This window comes from Anopheles cruzii, chromosome 2, assembly GCF_943734635.1.
Source record: "Anopheles cruzii chromosome 2, idAnoCruzAS_RS32_06, whole genome shotgun sequence".
Taxonomy (NCBI): Eukaryota; Metazoa; Arthropoda; class Insecta; order Diptera; family Culicidae; genus Anopheles; species Anopheles cruzii.
This window is the reverse complement of record NC_069144.1, coordinates 9480531-9498355: the sequence shown is the minus strand read 5'-3', so window position 1 is coordinate 9498355 and position 17825 is coordinate 9480531. Positions and strand designations below refer to the sequence as shown.

The 17825-nt window shown below is 51.5% G+C and overlaps 3 protein-coding genes across 3 annotated transcripts; 1 reads left to right on the top strand and 2 right to left on the bottom strand.

Moving 5' to 3' along the window:
- Positions 1-1358: 1358 nt before the first annotated feature.
- On the bottom strand, positions 1359-5008 carry LOC128277458 (juvenile hormone esterase-like). The gene is made up of 4 exons (XM_053015913.1): positions 4727-5008; positions 4393-4653; positions 3146-4221; positions 1359-1584 (listed from the first exon to the last, which is right to left on the bottom strand). The coding sequence occupies exons 1-4, from the start codon at positions 5006-5008 to the stop codon at positions 1359-1361; spliced, it is 1845 nt and encodes a 614-aa protein (XP_052871873.1).
- An 8046-nt stretch (positions 5009-13054) lies between these two features.
- Positions 13055-14236, top strand: LOC128277454 (antizyme inhibitor 2-like). The gene has a single exon (XM_053015908.1). The coding sequence runs from the start codon at positions 13055-13057 to the stop codon at positions 14234-14236; it is 1182 nt and encodes a 393-aa protein (XP_052871868.1).
- A 54-nt stretch (positions 14237-14290) lies between these two features.
- LOC128268233 (ornithine decarboxylase 1-like) lies at positions 14291-15916 on the bottom strand. The gene is made up of 2 exons (XM_053005272.1): positions 14508-15916; positions 14291-14437 (listed from the first exon to the last, which is right to left on the bottom strand). The coding sequence occupies exons 1-2, from the start codon at positions 15710-15712 to the stop codon at positions 14311-14313; spliced, it is 1332 nt and encodes a 443-aa protein (XP_052861232.1). The 5' UTR covers positions 15713-15916; the 3' UTR covers positions 14291-14310.
- Between the last annotated feature and the right edge of the window lie 1909 nt (positions 15917-17825).

Genomic DNA, 17825 nt, shown 5'->3' with positions numbered 1-17825 from the left:
TTGAAAAGTTTGCCAGATTAAATCAAGCAGCGCCTGGTTTGTTCCGCGCACAGTGCATCTTCACTTAGTCTTTGGCAAGAATAAAATCGCGATAAAACGCAGCTTTGACTCGTGTTTTGAAGCCATCGGTGTAATCAAATACAACTCTCTAATCTAACTACTACTCGCCGTACAGAGTCGAGTTCGAGCGCCATTAGTGTGGCCGGAAAAGCGGACTTTTTGATCGCGCGCGCGAATTGCGCGAAGATTGGCGCGCAAATAAATTGGAATCAAAGTTCGTCCATAAATCTCGACACAAGCTCTCGACCGTAACGATAGGATTTGAGCGGACTTCAGGGAGTTACTTTTTTTTTTGCAGTCTGGTCCGCCACCTGAACCCGTGTCGGTTTCCATTTCGCTAGATTGCGCCGCTGCATAGGAAAGCACCCGCAGCCATTGCAAATCCATTAACTCTGACTTGAACGGTCAGAACCCGGGTGGCGAAGAAGCGGGGTGGCGGGCGCAGCATGCCACCAGCCCATACTTACCTTCTTTTCGCGGGTTTAGTGCTGTTAGGGCTTAAGGCAGTTTTATGAACCGTGTGTCTTGCATATAACATCTCGATTACGAATCGTGGTCGAAATCGTTCCGCCGGTGAACCGTGTTATTGAAGCGGAAGTCCTTTCACGGTTTGTCCGGAATAATCTGTGTGTCTGTCAACTGACTTTATTGTAATGAACCTTTTTTCCTGATTTAAAATAAGCTGTAATAATAGAGTTCTCATCTGGTAGTTTCTGGCCACCGCTTAGCCTTGTCCTTCCACAATCAATACAAAAACTAACGCCCAAAACGAGGAGAGCAAAAGTCCGAATTTATTATTCCAACATCGATTGCACTAAACCATCAGCTGTGCTGTGCTGCCATCCACCATTTTGTCTCTAGAATTTTGGCATAAAAACCCAAACCGAATGTCGCACACACGATGCTGAACTTCCGTCTCCACACGTAACGAACTCAACGGAAACCTTCCCCGATCCGTCGCAGTCGTCGTCGCCCAGGGAAGGATCCTATCCTCTTTGCAATCATCCTACCATTAATCAAGCCACGCCACTTCATTACTTACGTTTGACTGTATCATCGACAATCGGCATATGAGGGCGACACCGCAGAAGCCAGCCCTCTCGGCTCTCTTGGGACCGGTTCAGGTTCCGGGACTTTTTTCCTTTTCCATGTTTACATTACCCTGTTGTGACTTCGTGACTTGACTTGTGACTTCTGGCTCTCGGAGCAGGTGTGGCCGGAGTCCTTTTTTTCCGGCCGAGAGATGATGCAAAAGCTGATTGTTGATTTTCCATCGCCGTGCACTTCCTCAAGCGGCGTCATTTCTTAACAGACGATGCGGGCGGGTTCAAGAAATCGCACTCGAACTCGTACAGACAGCGAAACACACGGTCCCAGAGCCGATAGAAAGGGCTCTCCGCATCGGCTACCGGCAGAAGCTGCATCCGGCGATCGATGCGAAGGTAGTGCCCGCCCGAAGACGGATCGTTGTAGGGATGCCACCGGAGCGTTCGGGCGTTCCGGGCCACCGCCGGCGTTGGGTTACTGAAACGGGAGTCCGCGTAAGCGTGGCGTAAAAAATGGTTCCTGCTGACATATGCCAGATCCCGGCGAGAGCGAGAGGATGTAACACAACACAGACCGAGGACGAAGAAATGGACAATAAAATCGAGTAACGAATGTCAAACGAAAGTGGCACCACCTAACTAACGAACGAGCGGAGCAAATAACAAGTAGTGTAATTTTTCCCGTAACAGCCTGCAAAAAGAAGAAAAGGATCAGGACTTCAGAAAGCCAACAGAGCCCAAACGAGGCACCCCAGATAAGGAATACGGATCGAACGGAGCGCAGCCGGGACAACACAAAAAATGGATGACAAATTCGTGTATCGGTTCGTGAGCGGAAGCGGACTCCGAGGGTCCCCTGTCGGGGGCCTCCTTTTTCGGGCGGCTCGTACGATCCGCTTTCGCTTTCTCGGTTTTCCACCACCAATTCGGATAGCGCTCCGCGAACGGCAATCGGCGAAAGAAATCGATTCCCGAGAATGTTCAGCTTCGATTTGAATATTCATGAAATTTATCAATTGTGGAAATTTGCTGCCTTTGGTTGCCGCACTCTGCCGACCTCGAGACGTTCGGCCTCGTTCGTGTGTGTGTGTGTGTGTGTGTGGGGCCAAGAAACCGGACTCGGACCGGGCGAATCGTGTGTTGGGCGGAAGGAACAGATAAATTGGGCAATTTTCAGTGATTTTCGAAACCGAAGGGCCCCAAATCGGTGACCCATTAGGCCGTATGCTTCGAATCGCCCTACGGTTGGTATGGTTTTTGTTACATTTTTACACATTCCACAATGTCAGTTAAAGCATAAAATTATGATGCAACAATTATGGAATGATTGGCCAGTTTTAATATTCTTGCCATTTCCCGTTTGCTCATAATCAGTTATGAAAGGCCGCCGACTCCCCGATTCAATGTAATCCTTCCGTTCCGGGCAGCTCAAGTGACCTCGGCCAAATGGCAGTCCTTCAATGTGAAACCTAATTCCCGTCATATTTGATTAAATCGCGTACGCCGCGGCTCACATTTCATCTGCTCGAAAAGCCCACCGCGGCCACCCCCAGGAGGCGTGAGAGCCGCAATGATTGATTACCCTTGCTTCGAGATGGCCCGCAGCGCAGCCCCGAAAACGTACGCATCTACGGTGCGTCCAACGCCGAGAGAAGGTCGTTAGATCGCCCCACTGGCAGCCCGGCCTGGTATTTGCATTTGAAATGCGCAAATAAATGACGGTATGAATAACGCAAATATGATACCACCGCAGAGTGACTCCCATGGGACCGGCTTAGAAGCCTCCCGAATGCCGAGTCCTGGTACCACGACCGCCCGAAGTTGTGCCTACCACCTACGATAATGACACCAGCGAGTGAAGTCACCGATCACCGATGCGCTCTATTCGGCAAACACGGCCCGAAAGTGTCCTGGTCGGTGGAGTGTCTATTAAATTAAATATCTGTTGCCCGGAGTCCCGGAATAGATCCCGAGGCCTGTTCGCCTCCGCCGTTCCGGGATGATTGATGAATTTTGCATCCACCGGCCACTGAACCTACCCGTGCTTGATAAAGTTGGACCACAGCCGCACCATCCGGCGCTGGACTCGACGTTCCGCCCGATAACGTGTTGCTCGCGGGGCGTCCGCCGGGTCGCCCGGTGCCTGGACCGCCTGCCAGTACTTCCGCCGGTAGAGATACGGCGTGAAGAGGTACCCCAGGTCATCGCCGTGCATCGGGCCCGGCCGGCGCACTATCTGGTTCCGGTAGTACCAGTTCTTGGCGTACCCGAACGCACCATCGTACGCAAACAGATACCGGAACACGGGCGAGCGCATCCTTGGCCCTGCCTGCCGAATGAAGTACTGGATGCCGTAGATAATGTCCGCCACTGAGGCGAGCTGCCGATAAAAGTCCGGACCAAACGACGACCTGTTGCGAGCCTGCGGTGGCGTGCGATCCACGGCGCACCGCTGCAGATACGCGTCCAGCAGCGGCACCAAAGTCCGGTTGAAGTTGGGGAAATTGTTGGATGTTTGACCAAAGTCGCGCTCCAGGAAGAGGTTGCCGTGCTCGAGCGTGGTGTACCCGGCGAGCAGCGGAACATCGCTGACGGGTGGCCCGGTGCGTACCGTTTCGAACGGATCACGTCCGACGAAGCGCAGCGCCTGGTCTGGCCGGGAGGTGTCGTCGGTCGGCAGGAAGCAGTAGTAGAAGAGCGAGAAGAAATCGATGTGAAACTCGCGCCCAAACGTCATCAGCCGGTCGAGGGGTCGGTCCTGGAGCTGCTCCCTGGTCGTCGCATCGTTCGCCTTCAGGAACTCGCGCCCACACCGGTCGGGGTCGTAGTCATAGGCCCACGATTGCGTCATGCTGCCACTCATGGCGATGGCGCGCTGAAACAGGCCTTTGGCCGCCGGCGAGTACAGGTGGTAGGTTACTGCGGCCGCTCCCGCACTCCAGCCGCACAGCGTGACCCGGTGTGGATCACCGCCAAACTGCCGGATGTTGCGGGCAACCCAGCGAAGGGCTTCCAGTTGATCCAGCAGACCCAGGTTCGCGTTGATGCCGAGATCGGGCACCGATAGGAAGCCGAGTGCGGCGAGCCGATAGTTGAACGTCACCACGATGATGCCCTGTGGGTTGCAGCGTGTAGACGTTAATGTCAAAGTTTTTACAAAATGTTTACTACTTCCAGAATGACGTTTGACGTTGACGAAGACAAGTAATCGGTAGTTTGTAATCCACAAGATAGACCACCTCACTAATTGCTTGTAGAATCTTGTACAGCCAGCACGGCTACTTACCTGGTCCACCAGAAACTCCGGTCCAAAGATGTCCGTTTCGGAGGACCCCACAACGAACGATCCACCGTGAATCCAGAGCAGCACCGGCCACAACGAGCCACCGTCAGCAACTTTCTCCGCCACGGTTCCTGTGTAGACGTTCAAATACAGACAGTCCTCACTCGTGGCCAGCGGGTCCAAGTGGGCCGCATAGGCTTGTGGGCAGGCCAGCGAAACGTTCCCCAAAACCCGAGACCCCCGGAAGCGGACCGGCTGCGGATCCTGTAGTTCAAGAGAAGCAGAACGACGATCACGGCACGGCACGGCGCTCAGTTCGTTACCGTGACGTGCTTACCTCAAATCGCAACCTGCCAATCGGTGGCTCCACGTACGGAATGCCCTCGTAGGCGCAGTAGGCCCGCGCTGTAAAAGTTTGCCTTCGGCTTCCGATCACCAGCCCATCATCAAAAGCGACGATGCACTCGGGCGATGCAATTTCAACCGGCTCGGAGTGAAGCCCGGAGTTCGCAGATGGTGACGTAAGCGTAACGACGAGCGTCACCAGCACGGCGAGCACGAGGAACGCCATCACCAGCAACGAAAGCGAGCATTTGGAAGTCAAACGATCGCTTGCCATTTGATGGACGTCATGCAGACCACCAGACACACCTTCGATCGCAACTATCTCTGGACGATGCTACTTCTTGCCAATCTATTGCTTCACTTTCCTACGACGCTTCAATGAGTTAGAAATGTTTGGACACCGATCGAACGCACCTTTGGGACTCGAAACTACACACAACACACGCCGATGCACCACGCTGAGTGTGGTTGAACTTCTTGGTGGAGCGAAGAAGCCCCTTGCGACCGAGAACTGGTTGCACTTTGCACCGTTTGCACCATCGCCAGCACTCATACACCGGCGCTTCGGAATGCGCTTCCAATGCTGCTCGGAACTACTACCTCTCCAGGTCCCCAAAAGAAGGCAGGTCTCGAGTAGAACACAAACGGCGCCGAAGGTGTTCGTCGCACCGACTTTGCGTTTATTCAATTACCCCCGCAGTTTGTTGGGCGCTTGGTACGGCCTTTATGTGCATTTGCATTTCCATGTCCGCCGGGGATCGATCTCAGACACCTAGCAGCGACAGGATTCTTCGACACGCCGATAGTGGCAACTTCGTAACCACACCTTCCGGGCATCAATTAGACGGAGGGCGGATCACTTCCACCGGCGGACAACACCGGAAAACCACAGCCACCAGTAACCCCGACCGAACTCGACTGACGACGCTGGGCGGATCGGAAAAATCGTCCTCACAGCCGAGCAGGGAAGCGACCCTTTATAGATGGTCGACAGCGGAAGGATTGACTCTTCTGACTCGGTGCGGATCGGTTTGCAGTGTTTTATGCATCCCCCGGGAGGGTCGAGGTTTCTCATTACCATCCCGCCTCGGCCGCTCGGTCGCGGTTTGTGGCAGTTCCCGATCCGATTCCCGGGACCGGTTTGTGCCGGTTGCCGATGTGCCCGGGCGGAGTTTCACCGAATTGACCTTCATGAATTGAAACCGAGCTCCAGAGATTTATGACGGCTCGGCTCGGATTGGAAGTTGGAAGTCATATTTTCTGCTGGCCACGCCACGAAATTGGCAGTAATGAGAAAACTTGTTAACTCTTTCACCGCGACCATTGCTCGGTCACTACACTTCATCATCTGCACCTTCCTTGGTAGCAAGTTTGTTACAAGTTAATCAAATAAAAATAATGCGTTAAACTATGTCCAATTTCTAATCATCTTTGGCCATTCGCTAAACTAAAGAGGCCGCTCCGTGGCCAACGTTTAGACCCGATGGTGTAGATAATAGGCGAAACGAAGAATTTGGTGAAGGCTGTACCATTAAAGGACCTTTCGGACCATATCGAACACATAGATGTATTGCATAGAATTATGATCACCATACATTCAGGATAATAAAGAAAAACTTTACGATTTAGAAATAAATTCCCAATAGTTGCCTACAAAACCAAACCGGTCCGTACGAAACCCACAATACACAATAGTAATAAAGCCACATACATACGAGGCCGCCACCAGTGATTGATAGATTCACCACACGAAGTGAGTCATCATGGCGAATTATTGAAATATCTCTAAATAACTCTTCACACCCATCCCTACACGTAGGGTGGGGGCTCGTTATGCCCTACGGACAGATGCGTTGAATCACACCCTTTTCGAACGAATCCCCCGGACCCGGAGTGGCTCCCTGCTCCGCTGTGTGTCCCGGTCCCGGTCATGAGCATGATGTGAAATTTAAATTCAGCTTCAGACCCCGGGCGTTTGCATTGTTGCATTATTTTTAGTACGCCCCGTGCATATCTATTACTCATATTTCGCTTCAGTTTCCCGGACCGGAATGTCGGCTATGCAAAGTGTCCCCGGGGAGCATCGCGCGCCAGCAGCCAATTAATGCAGCACCGGGTGGAATCAATAATGAATCAATTTGCCAATTGGACTGCAAACTGATCACACTGATTGCTGCCGGAATGCAACACACGGGGTTTCCGTATCCCGGGGAAACATTGCAAAATAACTACGCAACACGTTTTGGGGCAACCATTAGGTAATTGATGCTCTAAGGACGGCCCCCAGCTAGCTTTAATCTGGATCAGCATAATAAAAACAAGGAATCATCAAACATGTTTGGATTCTCAATCATTCATAAATAAATTTACCGAATGAAGAAAATCGCCCAAAAGCAATGACCAAAGAGGATCGGAATATTCTATAAATACAATTATCCGAAGCACGGGCAAAGTCGCTAAGCCGCGGCTGATTTCTAATGATTATTTATGAAGTACGCATCCGTACTCTCGGTCTACAGGGCTGCTTGCGATTCTGGGGCATCCTGGCAAACAGGTATCGTTTGCTCTCCTACTCAAACGGTGATTCGTAACGCCAATCATCAAGGCACTTGAGGGGCCTTTTTTCTCGCCCTCTACGCTTCGTTCGCAAATATTTGCCCGCAAATAGAGCTCCTGAAGATTACCTCTGTTAGTAGTACGCAACCGCGAGGTGTGCTGTCAATTGTTTTGATGGAACAGCATCGATAATTCCTAGAGTGTGTGCCATCGAAGTAGGCATTTCTAATAAATATGCAAACGAAAGTATCCAATTTCTTGCCACGTTCTTTTAAGAAGATAAGGAATGTTGAGCAGTTTAACCTATTTTTAAAATTCAATACTTACCGGCCATGTTTTACAAATAATTAAGGTGTTATTTTATTTCTTTACTAACTTAAACAAAAGAAAGCCAATCATTGATTTTAAGTCTGGTGAGGTGTAACAAGAAAATGGAGCACCAAAACAGGAAAGAAAACAAACGACAAAATGATAAAGAAATGGAAACGGAAAAATTGTGAAATCCACAAGGCAAGTAATATTTAAACCATTAGATAGAACCTGATGCGATGCGCACTGGACGCGAATTACTTTTCCTTGTTTATTCAATGACATCCCCGCGGGCTGAGAGATGTCTTAGCCGGGCAACCATGTCCGATACAAACCGGATGCTGGATACTTGGCGCAGCAGCAGATACGTCGGCTGGATACTCGTAATTGGAGCGGAGCAATGTCATCGGATTCACTGAAAAGAAGTACACCTTGTGCACCTGGTTGGGGAGGGAAGAAAACTTTTCCCAGACCCGTCCACCGTGGTATAATTTTCTCGAATTTCATTTTCTCTAATTGTCCGTCACTCTTCCGGGCGCTCTCTGCTGGCTTGTCCGTGGCCACTCGAGAGAAACCCGGAGGAATCTTCCAGGCCAAACGAGATCCTTTTGGATGCATTCTCCAGTCTCCAGTGGCGTCGGCATCGTCCCGGCACCAGCCCGGTCACGGACGGAACCGGAAAGAGACATGTAATTTGCTAATGGTAGACGACGGCAAAACCCTTCCCTCGTACTGCTGCAAATGCCTGCAGAGCTGAAATTAGATAACGCCAGCCAGCCGGTGGAATGTGTTAAAAAATAATCGCACACTCGTCCTCCCCGAAGGAGCGACCATATAAAAAGCCGACACGCAACGGTGCGGTGCGGACCGGAGGGGTGTGAAAGAATGATTCTCCGTGCCAACCGGGTGAAGTTCCTGCGAATGGCTTAAGTCTACAATTACCCATCCCGATTGACGGGGCTAGGACGGGCTAGGAAATGTTGTAGAATCCTGCTCCGACTCCGACGCGTGTTCTGCTGATACGACCCGAATCCTGCCACCTTCGAACCGACCCGAGAACCAGCCGGAACCCGTATCCTGCCCGTGCGCGGTATCTAATTACTTGGAAAAGCTTGGTAAAATTACAAATTGACCTTTCGAGTGTTCCGAGAGGAATGTGGTGCAATTTAGGTTCCGGGCTATAAGGTGTGCACCAGCCAGTGGCCGGACCGGTGACATCCGAAGGATACCCACGGCAATTAATGAGTTCTGCTTCCCGATCCCGGTCGCACCATCGACAAATGGTGTCGAATTCCAGGACACGGCAGGAAGAGAATCGGAATTAAAACATATTGGAACCTATCGGTTCGTTTGATACGGGTCACAAAGCACGCGGATTGTATTTGATGTTGCCAACGGCGGCTTTACACTACTTTTTATATGTTTTACAATTGAGCATCTCATTAGTCACCATGCACCGTTGCATTTTACACTAACGACCTCAACCCTCAATCCTACGTCTGTTACATCACTCTGTGGGATCAAGGATTTCAGGAGAGTCACCTTTACTTCGTCACCGCCAGAACCTTGATCGCATCCGGAATGACCAAACGGAGCGAGTTATGTCATCAACTTGCACCTTCGTTCATTGCTTTCATTCCATCGTGTCGATTCACTGGTTTGATAAAAGCTTCTTTATTCAACTTTTCATTTATATCCATTTTATGGGACGATCAGAAACAGCATACTTCACTATTAACAAACAGCACGGGGGTCGATGTTCGTTAACGCGTCCTGATTAATTTGACTGTTTGGTTTGGCTTTATTGATAACTTTGGTAGCACTCTCTTGAGAGATTGAAGAGCTGAGTGTGTGTTTCTACGTGTACATTTTACATTTCACTCGCACTAAATGGCGAGTAACAGTTCATGCGACAAACTTATTCACTACCTTACACTATCCTAAAACAAGTTGAGCATCACAGCGCAGAGAAGATTGTTTCGTAAAAAAGCTAAAACAACAAACTGCCATCTTCAAAACGTGGGGTTAATGAGCTGCACCATCCGGATACCGGTTTCCTTCAGCGCTGGCATCGGCTCCTTTCGCTCGATGAACCGGATGTAGGCGAAGAACACCAGGAATATCACCAACACGCACATCATCAGCTTGGCCACCATGCGTGCCATGCAACCGTAACAACTGTGTGGAACGAAACAAACGAACAAAATTACTCCAACGGTTTCACTTTAACTTTCAGATTGAGAAACGAGAACACAAGAGGACACTATCACATCCCGCCAAGTCGACGAGTCGAAAAATCACAACACTTCAGCAACACCGACTACTGACCTACAGAGGATCGTCTCCATGCACCGGCCACAGCATCCCATTCCGCTGTTCTTTTCATCGTGATCCGACTTGGCCATTCTGGAACTGTGTGCTCGAATCTTAGCTTCCTTCACCGCTGTACGGAACCGCCGAGCTGATGATCTGTCAGGTCTTGGAGTTGATCGCGAACTGCACACTTCGGTGGCGGGTAACGCTGCTGTATATCGCAGCTGATGTCTTCATCGCACCAGGGACGCGGCTGACGAGCTGCAGTGTGACGCGGACGGGAAGGGAATACCCGCGCAGCATAACCCCCGGCCGTCGCCCGAGCCCGATGATGGTGGTGTGACGAACGCTGTCGATCGGTTCAGAGCGTGCGGACAATTATCAAACAATTCACGCATCGGAGGCCTACGATAAAACCCTGTCCGTCCGTTGAGATGATGCCAACGAACTGCGATGCTCTCTGCGGTGCGGATACTCGGAAATCAGAGGGCTTAGTACCGCGCACAAAGCAGTGAGCAGTGCCACAAATTTATCGGTGAAGGGTGAACCTCCTCCGTTTTGGGGTGACTCAAACGATGCTGCGGCTCGGCCGTGAGTCACTCTAATGAGCGAAGCCCGAGGAAGCCGAGCCTTCACGGTCTATCTGACCCACATAGCGGGCCTGCGAACCGGTCGGCTGCCGGCTGATAACCTGTTGTTTTAAATTCAAAACTTGATTGGCAGGATTTGCGTCTCTTTATTTTTTCCCAACAACGTCACATGCGGCGTGATAACGCGGCATTCGCAGACCGACCGACTCGATGTTTATGACCAAAAAAGGAAACAATTGGATATCTGCAACGCAAAAAGGAAATGATTGGGTTTTCCTAATTCTCATCTCGTTGAATATGAAGTCCTAAGGCGTTAGCTAGTAGGCTGTACCAGACCCTCGTCCTAAGAGGTGATCAAAGGTCCCAACGGCACTGAACGGACGATGACCTGTGGTCGTGACTTTAAAAGTCACCTTCCCGCAACACAATCAAACCTGTTTCAATCACTTCCTAACCAAGTGGCGCAGCATCCAGTCCTTAATCCGGCAGACATGGCGTTTCCAAATATTGAAAGTTTTAGTTAAATTTTATAATAACACCACAATTTTAGTTGTCACGTCCGATTTCGATTTGACTCACGGAATCTTCCATCGGGGAATGGCCTCGACATACAACGGAAGGGAACTCCGTCAAGTCAAGGTACCAGTAGTACCGACTCCGACGGTCGCGATGACTCACGGATCACGGACGCTGTACGTTGCGAACCCAGCCGTAAGCTGCATGTTAATGCTTAGAGGGAATTAAAATGCAGCGCAAACCGGGTTGCATTGGCTACGGTAGCGCTAGCTTGACACACCCCCGAAGGCAACCCCCAGCGCTGACGTCAGCGTAAAACGGGAGCCACGAAATGACTGGGCAAGTGTTACCGAGCGTTGCGAATGATCGCAGCTGCACGGAGCCCACGGAGGTTACATGAAGCAAAATAATCTCGGTCGGTACCGGTGGCCTCCGGTGTGTTTCTTCTGGAACATGTCATCACCCGTCTTGATTGACCCGTTAACTCCGCCACCGGTTCGGATGGGATACACCAACTAATTAGCCCTTCGCCGCTGTCTAATTCCAAAACAAACACGGCAGCCAAATCAAATCACACGCCGAGTGTGACATCGATTCATCGACCGATTTCCGTTTACCTTGTCTTCAGGGGGCCCTTTGGCTCGATGTGTAAAACCCACCCGAAGATCGCGCAGAAATCTCCCGCACTGTCGGTGACTCGTCAAATTATCCAACCCATCGGTTACTCATCGATGACTCAGTCATCCTAGGAGTCATGTCGTTTGGTTAGGAAGGTAAGACACGACACGAGAGACACGGCATGCACGAGGCTTTTCTAATTTTTCGTTTCCTCCGTCAAGAAATCATGAGCACGGCATTCAGCGAACAATTTGGTAGACACAACACGCCACCTCATTAACCCAGGCCAGAGTTATCTTGGAAAATGACCAAAAGTGGGTGACCCTTACGACCAACGCAACCCTGTGAACATCAAGAAGAAATCCCACTTCCAATTATCCTTTAATTTGACCCTAACGATGCTCCTTTATTATTCTGATGCACGAATTCCACACAAACAGCGGTTAAGCACCGAACGTGCTATCGCATTCTGGGGCCACAAGATGCAAAAAACTGCATCGTTACATTAGCAGAAAAAGTCATTACAAGCAACGATCTTCCGAACAATCCGAGTTGTGACCTAAAACTGTTGGACCCCCTTTCATCCTTTAGCAAAGCGTGGGTCCCTCGACACTAGAAGGTGGTGCTAGTGTTGGCCAGCCAGCCAGCCATCACCATTAATCCGCCGTTTGGCCATCTTTACGGGTCCTTTAACCAGCGGCCGGTGTTACCAGGCGGAAGCCATTTTGCTACGACCAACAGCGCGGATTACGCGGTGCTTTATGTTTAGCTTTACGACCGAGGCGGTCATATTTTTGCTGTGTTTTCCCGATCCTTTGTTGCACTCTGCGGACCATACCCAGGAAGATGAGCTCCCGGTCCGCGTAACGGGTGTTCGGATACAGATAACACGAAGAAACTAGGAAGCGAACGGTCTTCCATCATGGTTGGAAGGTGGTCCGGATTCCGGAAGGATGCTAGGTTTTTTCCAGTACTAAAAAAAATGCTATCACCATAAAGCCAACAGTACTGCGAAAGGATGTTTTAATAACGGAATCATTTGTTTCCATATAGAAGCCATTGTGTGCGTATTGCATACTTATAGGCGTTTAAAAATGGATCACAGAGCGACGAACGATCGTCGAACAATAACAATTCAAACCAGTTTTTGATATGAGATTGTGTATGATCGATCTATGAAGCATTATCTCAAGTTAAGGAGGAGACAAGCCCAACAACGCCTTAACACCTGCGAGGGTAGCTCCACATTCACCCAATGCACTCAATCGCAATTTAAATCTAATCCACGGATTCGATCTACGAACTGATTAGATAAACGGTGAGAATCTCAACTCCCGCGCGCCAGTGCGGGCCCTATAAAAAGCGGAATGGCTTTCGCGCGCTGTTAGCAGTTCGGAAACAACTGACGATTGCGCGCGATGGATCGGTCAGACTTTTATCCCACTTCGGTCGAAGAAACGGTGGGCCAAATCATTGCCCAAGGACCGACCGAGTGCTCCGTCAACGTGGTAGACCTGGACCAAATAGTGCAAAACTACCAGCGATGGGTCGAGAGACACGCCGGGTTCGAGGCGTACTACGCACCGAGCGTCAACAATCAGCCGATGGTGCTGGCCCTGATGGCCAAACTGGGCGCCGGGTTCAGCTGTGCCTCGGAGGAGGAAATGTGTACCGCCCTTTCGCTCGGTGTCCGCCCCGATCGCATCCGGCTCGTGCACCCGGTGAAAACCGTCGAGTCGATAGTGTTCGCCCAGCGAAACAGTATCCGCCGAATCGTGTGTGATAGTGCGGTCGAGATTAGCAAAGTGTACGGACTGTACCCGGAGGCTCAGATCGTGCTTCGCGTGAGGATGTGCCGGGAGCAGAAGTACGGTTGCTGCCCGCGGGACGCGGTGACGGACATATTTAACCACGCGAAGCTGATGGGCGTGCAAATGGCTGGCATTTACGTGGCCATACCACCAGCGAATCAGTTACAAGTGGACGCACTCCAGCGCGGGCTCCAAGAGGCCAAGGCCGTGTACGAGCAGGCGTACGCGATGGGCCTGCGGCACATCGACGAGCTGGCACTGTTCGGCGTGGAAAGCCTGGCCCCGTCGGTGCTGCGGAACGCTACGGCGGCCCTAAACTTTCCGCCGGGCTTCACGTTCATCATCGAAACCGAGCGGCAGTTCGTGGGAAACGCGGTCTCGCTTGTTGCCAACGTGCAGTCAAAGCGGGTGGTGCGCGATACCGAGGCTCCCGAGCTGATTCGCGAGATAATGTACTTCATCAACGACGGACGATACGGATCGTTCGAGTGGTGGCGACCGGTTACCAAGGAGCCCACCGTCTACCGTGGCACGCACGCGGCCACCCTGCCCGCCCAAACCTGGCCCTCGTCCGTGTGGGGACCGACCTGCGACTCCGCCGACATTGTGTTCGAGCGTATCCACCTGCCCGAGCTCGACATCGGTGACTTTATGGTCTTTTCGGACGTGGGAGCGTACGGTGGCACTTTGGCGTCACAGTTTAACGGGTTTCCGCTGCCAAAGACCGTCGTTTGCGCCCAACATGCGGCCACCAGGGCGTTCCTGGGGTTACAGCCACAGTGTAGCTGAAGAATCGAAGGATGTGTGTGGATTGAAATAAATGTACTTTTTTACTACTGGTCGTCGCACTGTTAAGTCTAACGTCAAACAGACAACGTGGTTTCCGCCGACGGGGTGTAGGATTGGTGAGACACAAGCAGTTTACCATCCGGGTCGGCGATCTGGGTCTGGGTGGTTGGCGACGATCGGATCAGTTCTTGTAAAATTTTCCTACAAAATGGACAAAAAAAATGGTCTATCAGTAAACATCGACTCGCGACCATCAGCTGGCTCAGCTTACCACGTTCCTTCGCGGAGATAAGCGACCACCTTGGGCAGGGAGAACCCGTTGAAGCGGCACGCAAGCACTTGGCCGTAAGCTCCGACGTTCTCAAACACCACACTATCGCCGATCTCCAGTTCGGGAAGCCGCACATCGGACAAGATCAGATCCATCGAATCGCAGGTCGGACCCCAAACCATCGATCGGTACTGGACAGGAGCGGCCTTGCGCGTTACGATCGGAATAGTGACCTGCCCTTCGTGGGCCGTGCAGAAAAACGACCCAAACACGCCGTCATTGAGATAGTAATGCATCACGGTGGCTTCCGTGCCGTCTGCCAAGCCTTCCCTCTCAACGCGCTTCGAGTCCACGAAGGTCACCAGTGTCACTGCCGACGCCACATAGTAGCGTCCCGGTTCCGCCATGATCCGTACGTTCGTCTCCGGCGGGAAGTAGTGATTGATGGCCGCGTTGATCGCCGTCGCGTACGGATCGAGCGGTTTATTGTTATCTCCCGGAAAGCCTCCTCCGACGTCCAGCAGACTCAGGCAGTAGCCGATGCTGCGGGCGTACTCAAACAGACCACTGGCAACCTTCACCGCCTCGTGGTACACCTCCGCCTCGCTGCAATCCGAACCCACGTGGAAGCTGATACCGACGACACACATCCGCAGGGCCCGCGCCCGCCGGAGCAGTTCCGGTGCGTCCTTCACCGGATCACAGCCAAACTTTTTCCCCAGCGTCACCCGTACCTTCGCCGAGTCGTGCCGTATCCGCAGGACAAGCCGTGCGTCCGGATAGTGTCGGTGAATCTTGTCCAGCTCCAGGGCGCCATCGAACGTCATCGTCTGTACCTGCTTCGAGCGCGCGTACAGTAACGACGACAGCGATTTGGCCGGTTGCGCAAAGATGATGTTTTCCGGCCGAACGCCCAGCGAAAGGACGCGGTCCAGTTCACCCTTCGATGCGCAGTCGAACCCTGCGCCGAGCGCGTGCAGCGTTTGCAGGATGCGCGAGTCGTCGTTGCACTTGACCGCGTAGAATGGTTTGACGCGGGGCAGCTTGGCGCACCAGCCGTAGTGTTTCTGCACCAGATCGTCCAAGTCGAGCACATGGAGCGGGTCCTCGTACGGTCCGGTGCGGACAACTTCACGAATCACCTCACCGATCGAAACGGAATCATCGATCAGCTTTAAATCGGTCAAAGCGTTTGTGGCACTCATATTAACGAACTTTCGCTGGATTTATCTCAACACTCTGCACCGTGCACCGAATGAAGCTCCTGCGCACCGCCGGTTCCTACGCTGAACTGATAATGAAGGCACTCGAGAAAACGGACTCTTATACTCGGCGCACGACCGCACTTCACATCATCGATCATGATAGTGTCACGCCCAAGGCGCCCAAGCCCCGAACGAGTGGGGATCGTTGCCCGGGACACTCCAGATACTACCGGGAGCATCCTGTGGCCGTGAAGAATCGGGATGTACACCCACGGTCACGGCCAGCGAAACAATGGCACCGGACGGCCGTCTTTATGATACACTTTCTCAACCTGTCCACATTCGCAATCACTAACGATGCTCCCGTATCTGCACTTTCACGCATTTTGTCTCCCAGGGGCGTGTGGCGGCGATAATGTGTGATGTAACATTCGCTAATGATTGTCTCCTTTGACACATTCCCCGGTGACGATCCGGTCGAACATATGCGACCTCTAATGCGGCGCAGTGATCTGTGGCGCGCTGATAACGCTATCAATGGCAGTAGTGCATATGCAAATCAATCATATGTTTGCTCTACACAACAACAGACACATAAAATGGAGGTTCAAATCTTTTTGTGGTCGCTTTTGGCTGGTTTTGTGGGAGGTGTTTCCGACGTTTTGAAAATATCGGACACTTGCTTTTATGGACAAAGTTTTCGTCAATAAAGATGCTAGGTGTGTATTTATATTCCATTCCATTCAATAGAAAACGTAGCGCTAACTAAAATTGCCTCGACTGTGGAATTTAAAGGAATTTAAAAGTTCGTTTTAACCCTTGCATCGTACAGCGGACGAAGTTGAATGCGCCTGCGTGTATGCTATCCGTCGAGCACACTTCACGCGCCTAATTTTCCTCACATGCCAAGCACAGCAAATGACTCATAACCTCACAACCGGACTTACGATGGCCGCGCTGAATGCCAGAGCGCATTGTCGGGGTCGATTGAGAAACCAAATGATTGCATGAAGTACGTCCGGTCCGGGAACCACCTTCTCCGACTGAGGCTATCTTCTTCGTCCTTCGATTGTACGTGCCGCGCCGGTTCCGTTTCCAGTTCTGGTGGCTCGAAGATGCGTCGGATGCCTTTACGTCGTAAAACGTTTAGAGGGAACCACCGTGGCAACGGTGAAGTGGCCAAATCCTTTAGCAGCGGAAGTGTGGAGACCAGCCTGAAGTATCACAGACGGTCTAGCGAGGAATGTCCACTGTGTAATTGACTATTTCCTGTACAGTAATCCTTGGACGATGCGAAGGGGAAATCACACACCAAGTCATGTCCTCGTTTCTGCACAGCAAATGGGCCCACTTAAGATTAGGTGAAAGTGGCTTGCATCAGACCAGACCGTCAAACGTCCTGTTTAGCAATCCACGCGCATAACTAGTTGTGTTATCTATTAGTGGCCGCATCAAACAATATGCTGACTAATGTTGCCGTGACACAGAATCAGAATGTACATGACACGAATCGGTTCTTCGGTGCTGTACCATTCGCCGGAACTAATACCGGATAGATTGATAATTCTTAACCGAAGTAAATGGCTAGCACAGTGCCACAACCGGGAAGAAAACGCCTAGCAACGCGCGCGAGCCTCATTTGAATCTAGAATCTATGAGATCGGGCTGTGTCGGAGTGGCAGTTGGGCTCGTTGAGCATCCAAAGCTCGGAGCCAACGGGCTGTGTATCATATGGTCGCCGGCAAGCATACCATGCGCATAATGTAAACAAACGGCCAAACTGCTTCAATCCGCTTGTTGCTCGCCGCGGAGAGAGCGGAGATGATAATACAAGCGAGAGCAAGAGAGTGGGAGCTTAGTTGTGTGCGTTTCTCAGCATCGCAGCCAACATAACGGCGATGATAACTGCGCGCGGACTTGAAAACAGGACAGATTCATAGAAAAAAAAAGAACAAGCTTCTCTAATGATCATGGGGTCATGTGAAAAAATTAGAGCCTCTTTGATACTTTGCACCTAACTGATAGAAATTTCCAGGAAAATTACGCTCCACGGCCGCTTTCTTCCGGTCAACGTGGGCAGCGCATTGTTATGGGCACAACAACGTGCGCGATC

Excerpts from the sequence above, each read along its gene's own strand:
- LOC128277458 (XM_053015913.1), bottom strand. The coding sequence starts at position 5,008 with ATGGCAAGCGATCGTTTGACTTCCAAATGCTCGCTTTCGTTGCTGGTG. Across the intron at positions 4,654-4,726 it reads TTGGCAGGTTGCGATTTGAG|GATCCGCAGCCGGTCCGCTT; the intron begins GTAAGCACGTCA and ends CTTGAACTACAG. Across the intron at positions 4,222-4,392 it reads CGGAGTTTCTGGTGGACCAG|GGCATCATCGTGGTGACGTT; the intron begins GTAAGTAGCCGT and ends TGCAACCCACAG.
- LOC128277454 (XM_053015908.1), top strand. The coding sequence starts at position 13,055 with ATGGATCGGTCAGACTTTTATCCCACTTCGGTCGAAGAAACGGTGGGC.
- LOC128268233 (XM_053005272.1), bottom strand. The coding sequence starts at position 15,712 with ATGAGTGCCACAAACGCTTTGACCGATTTAAAGCTGATCGATGATTCC. Across the intron at positions 14,438-14,507 it reads TATCTCCGCGAAGGAACGTG|GAAAATTTTACAAGAACTGA; the intron begins GTAAGCTGAGCC and ends TCCATTTTGTAG.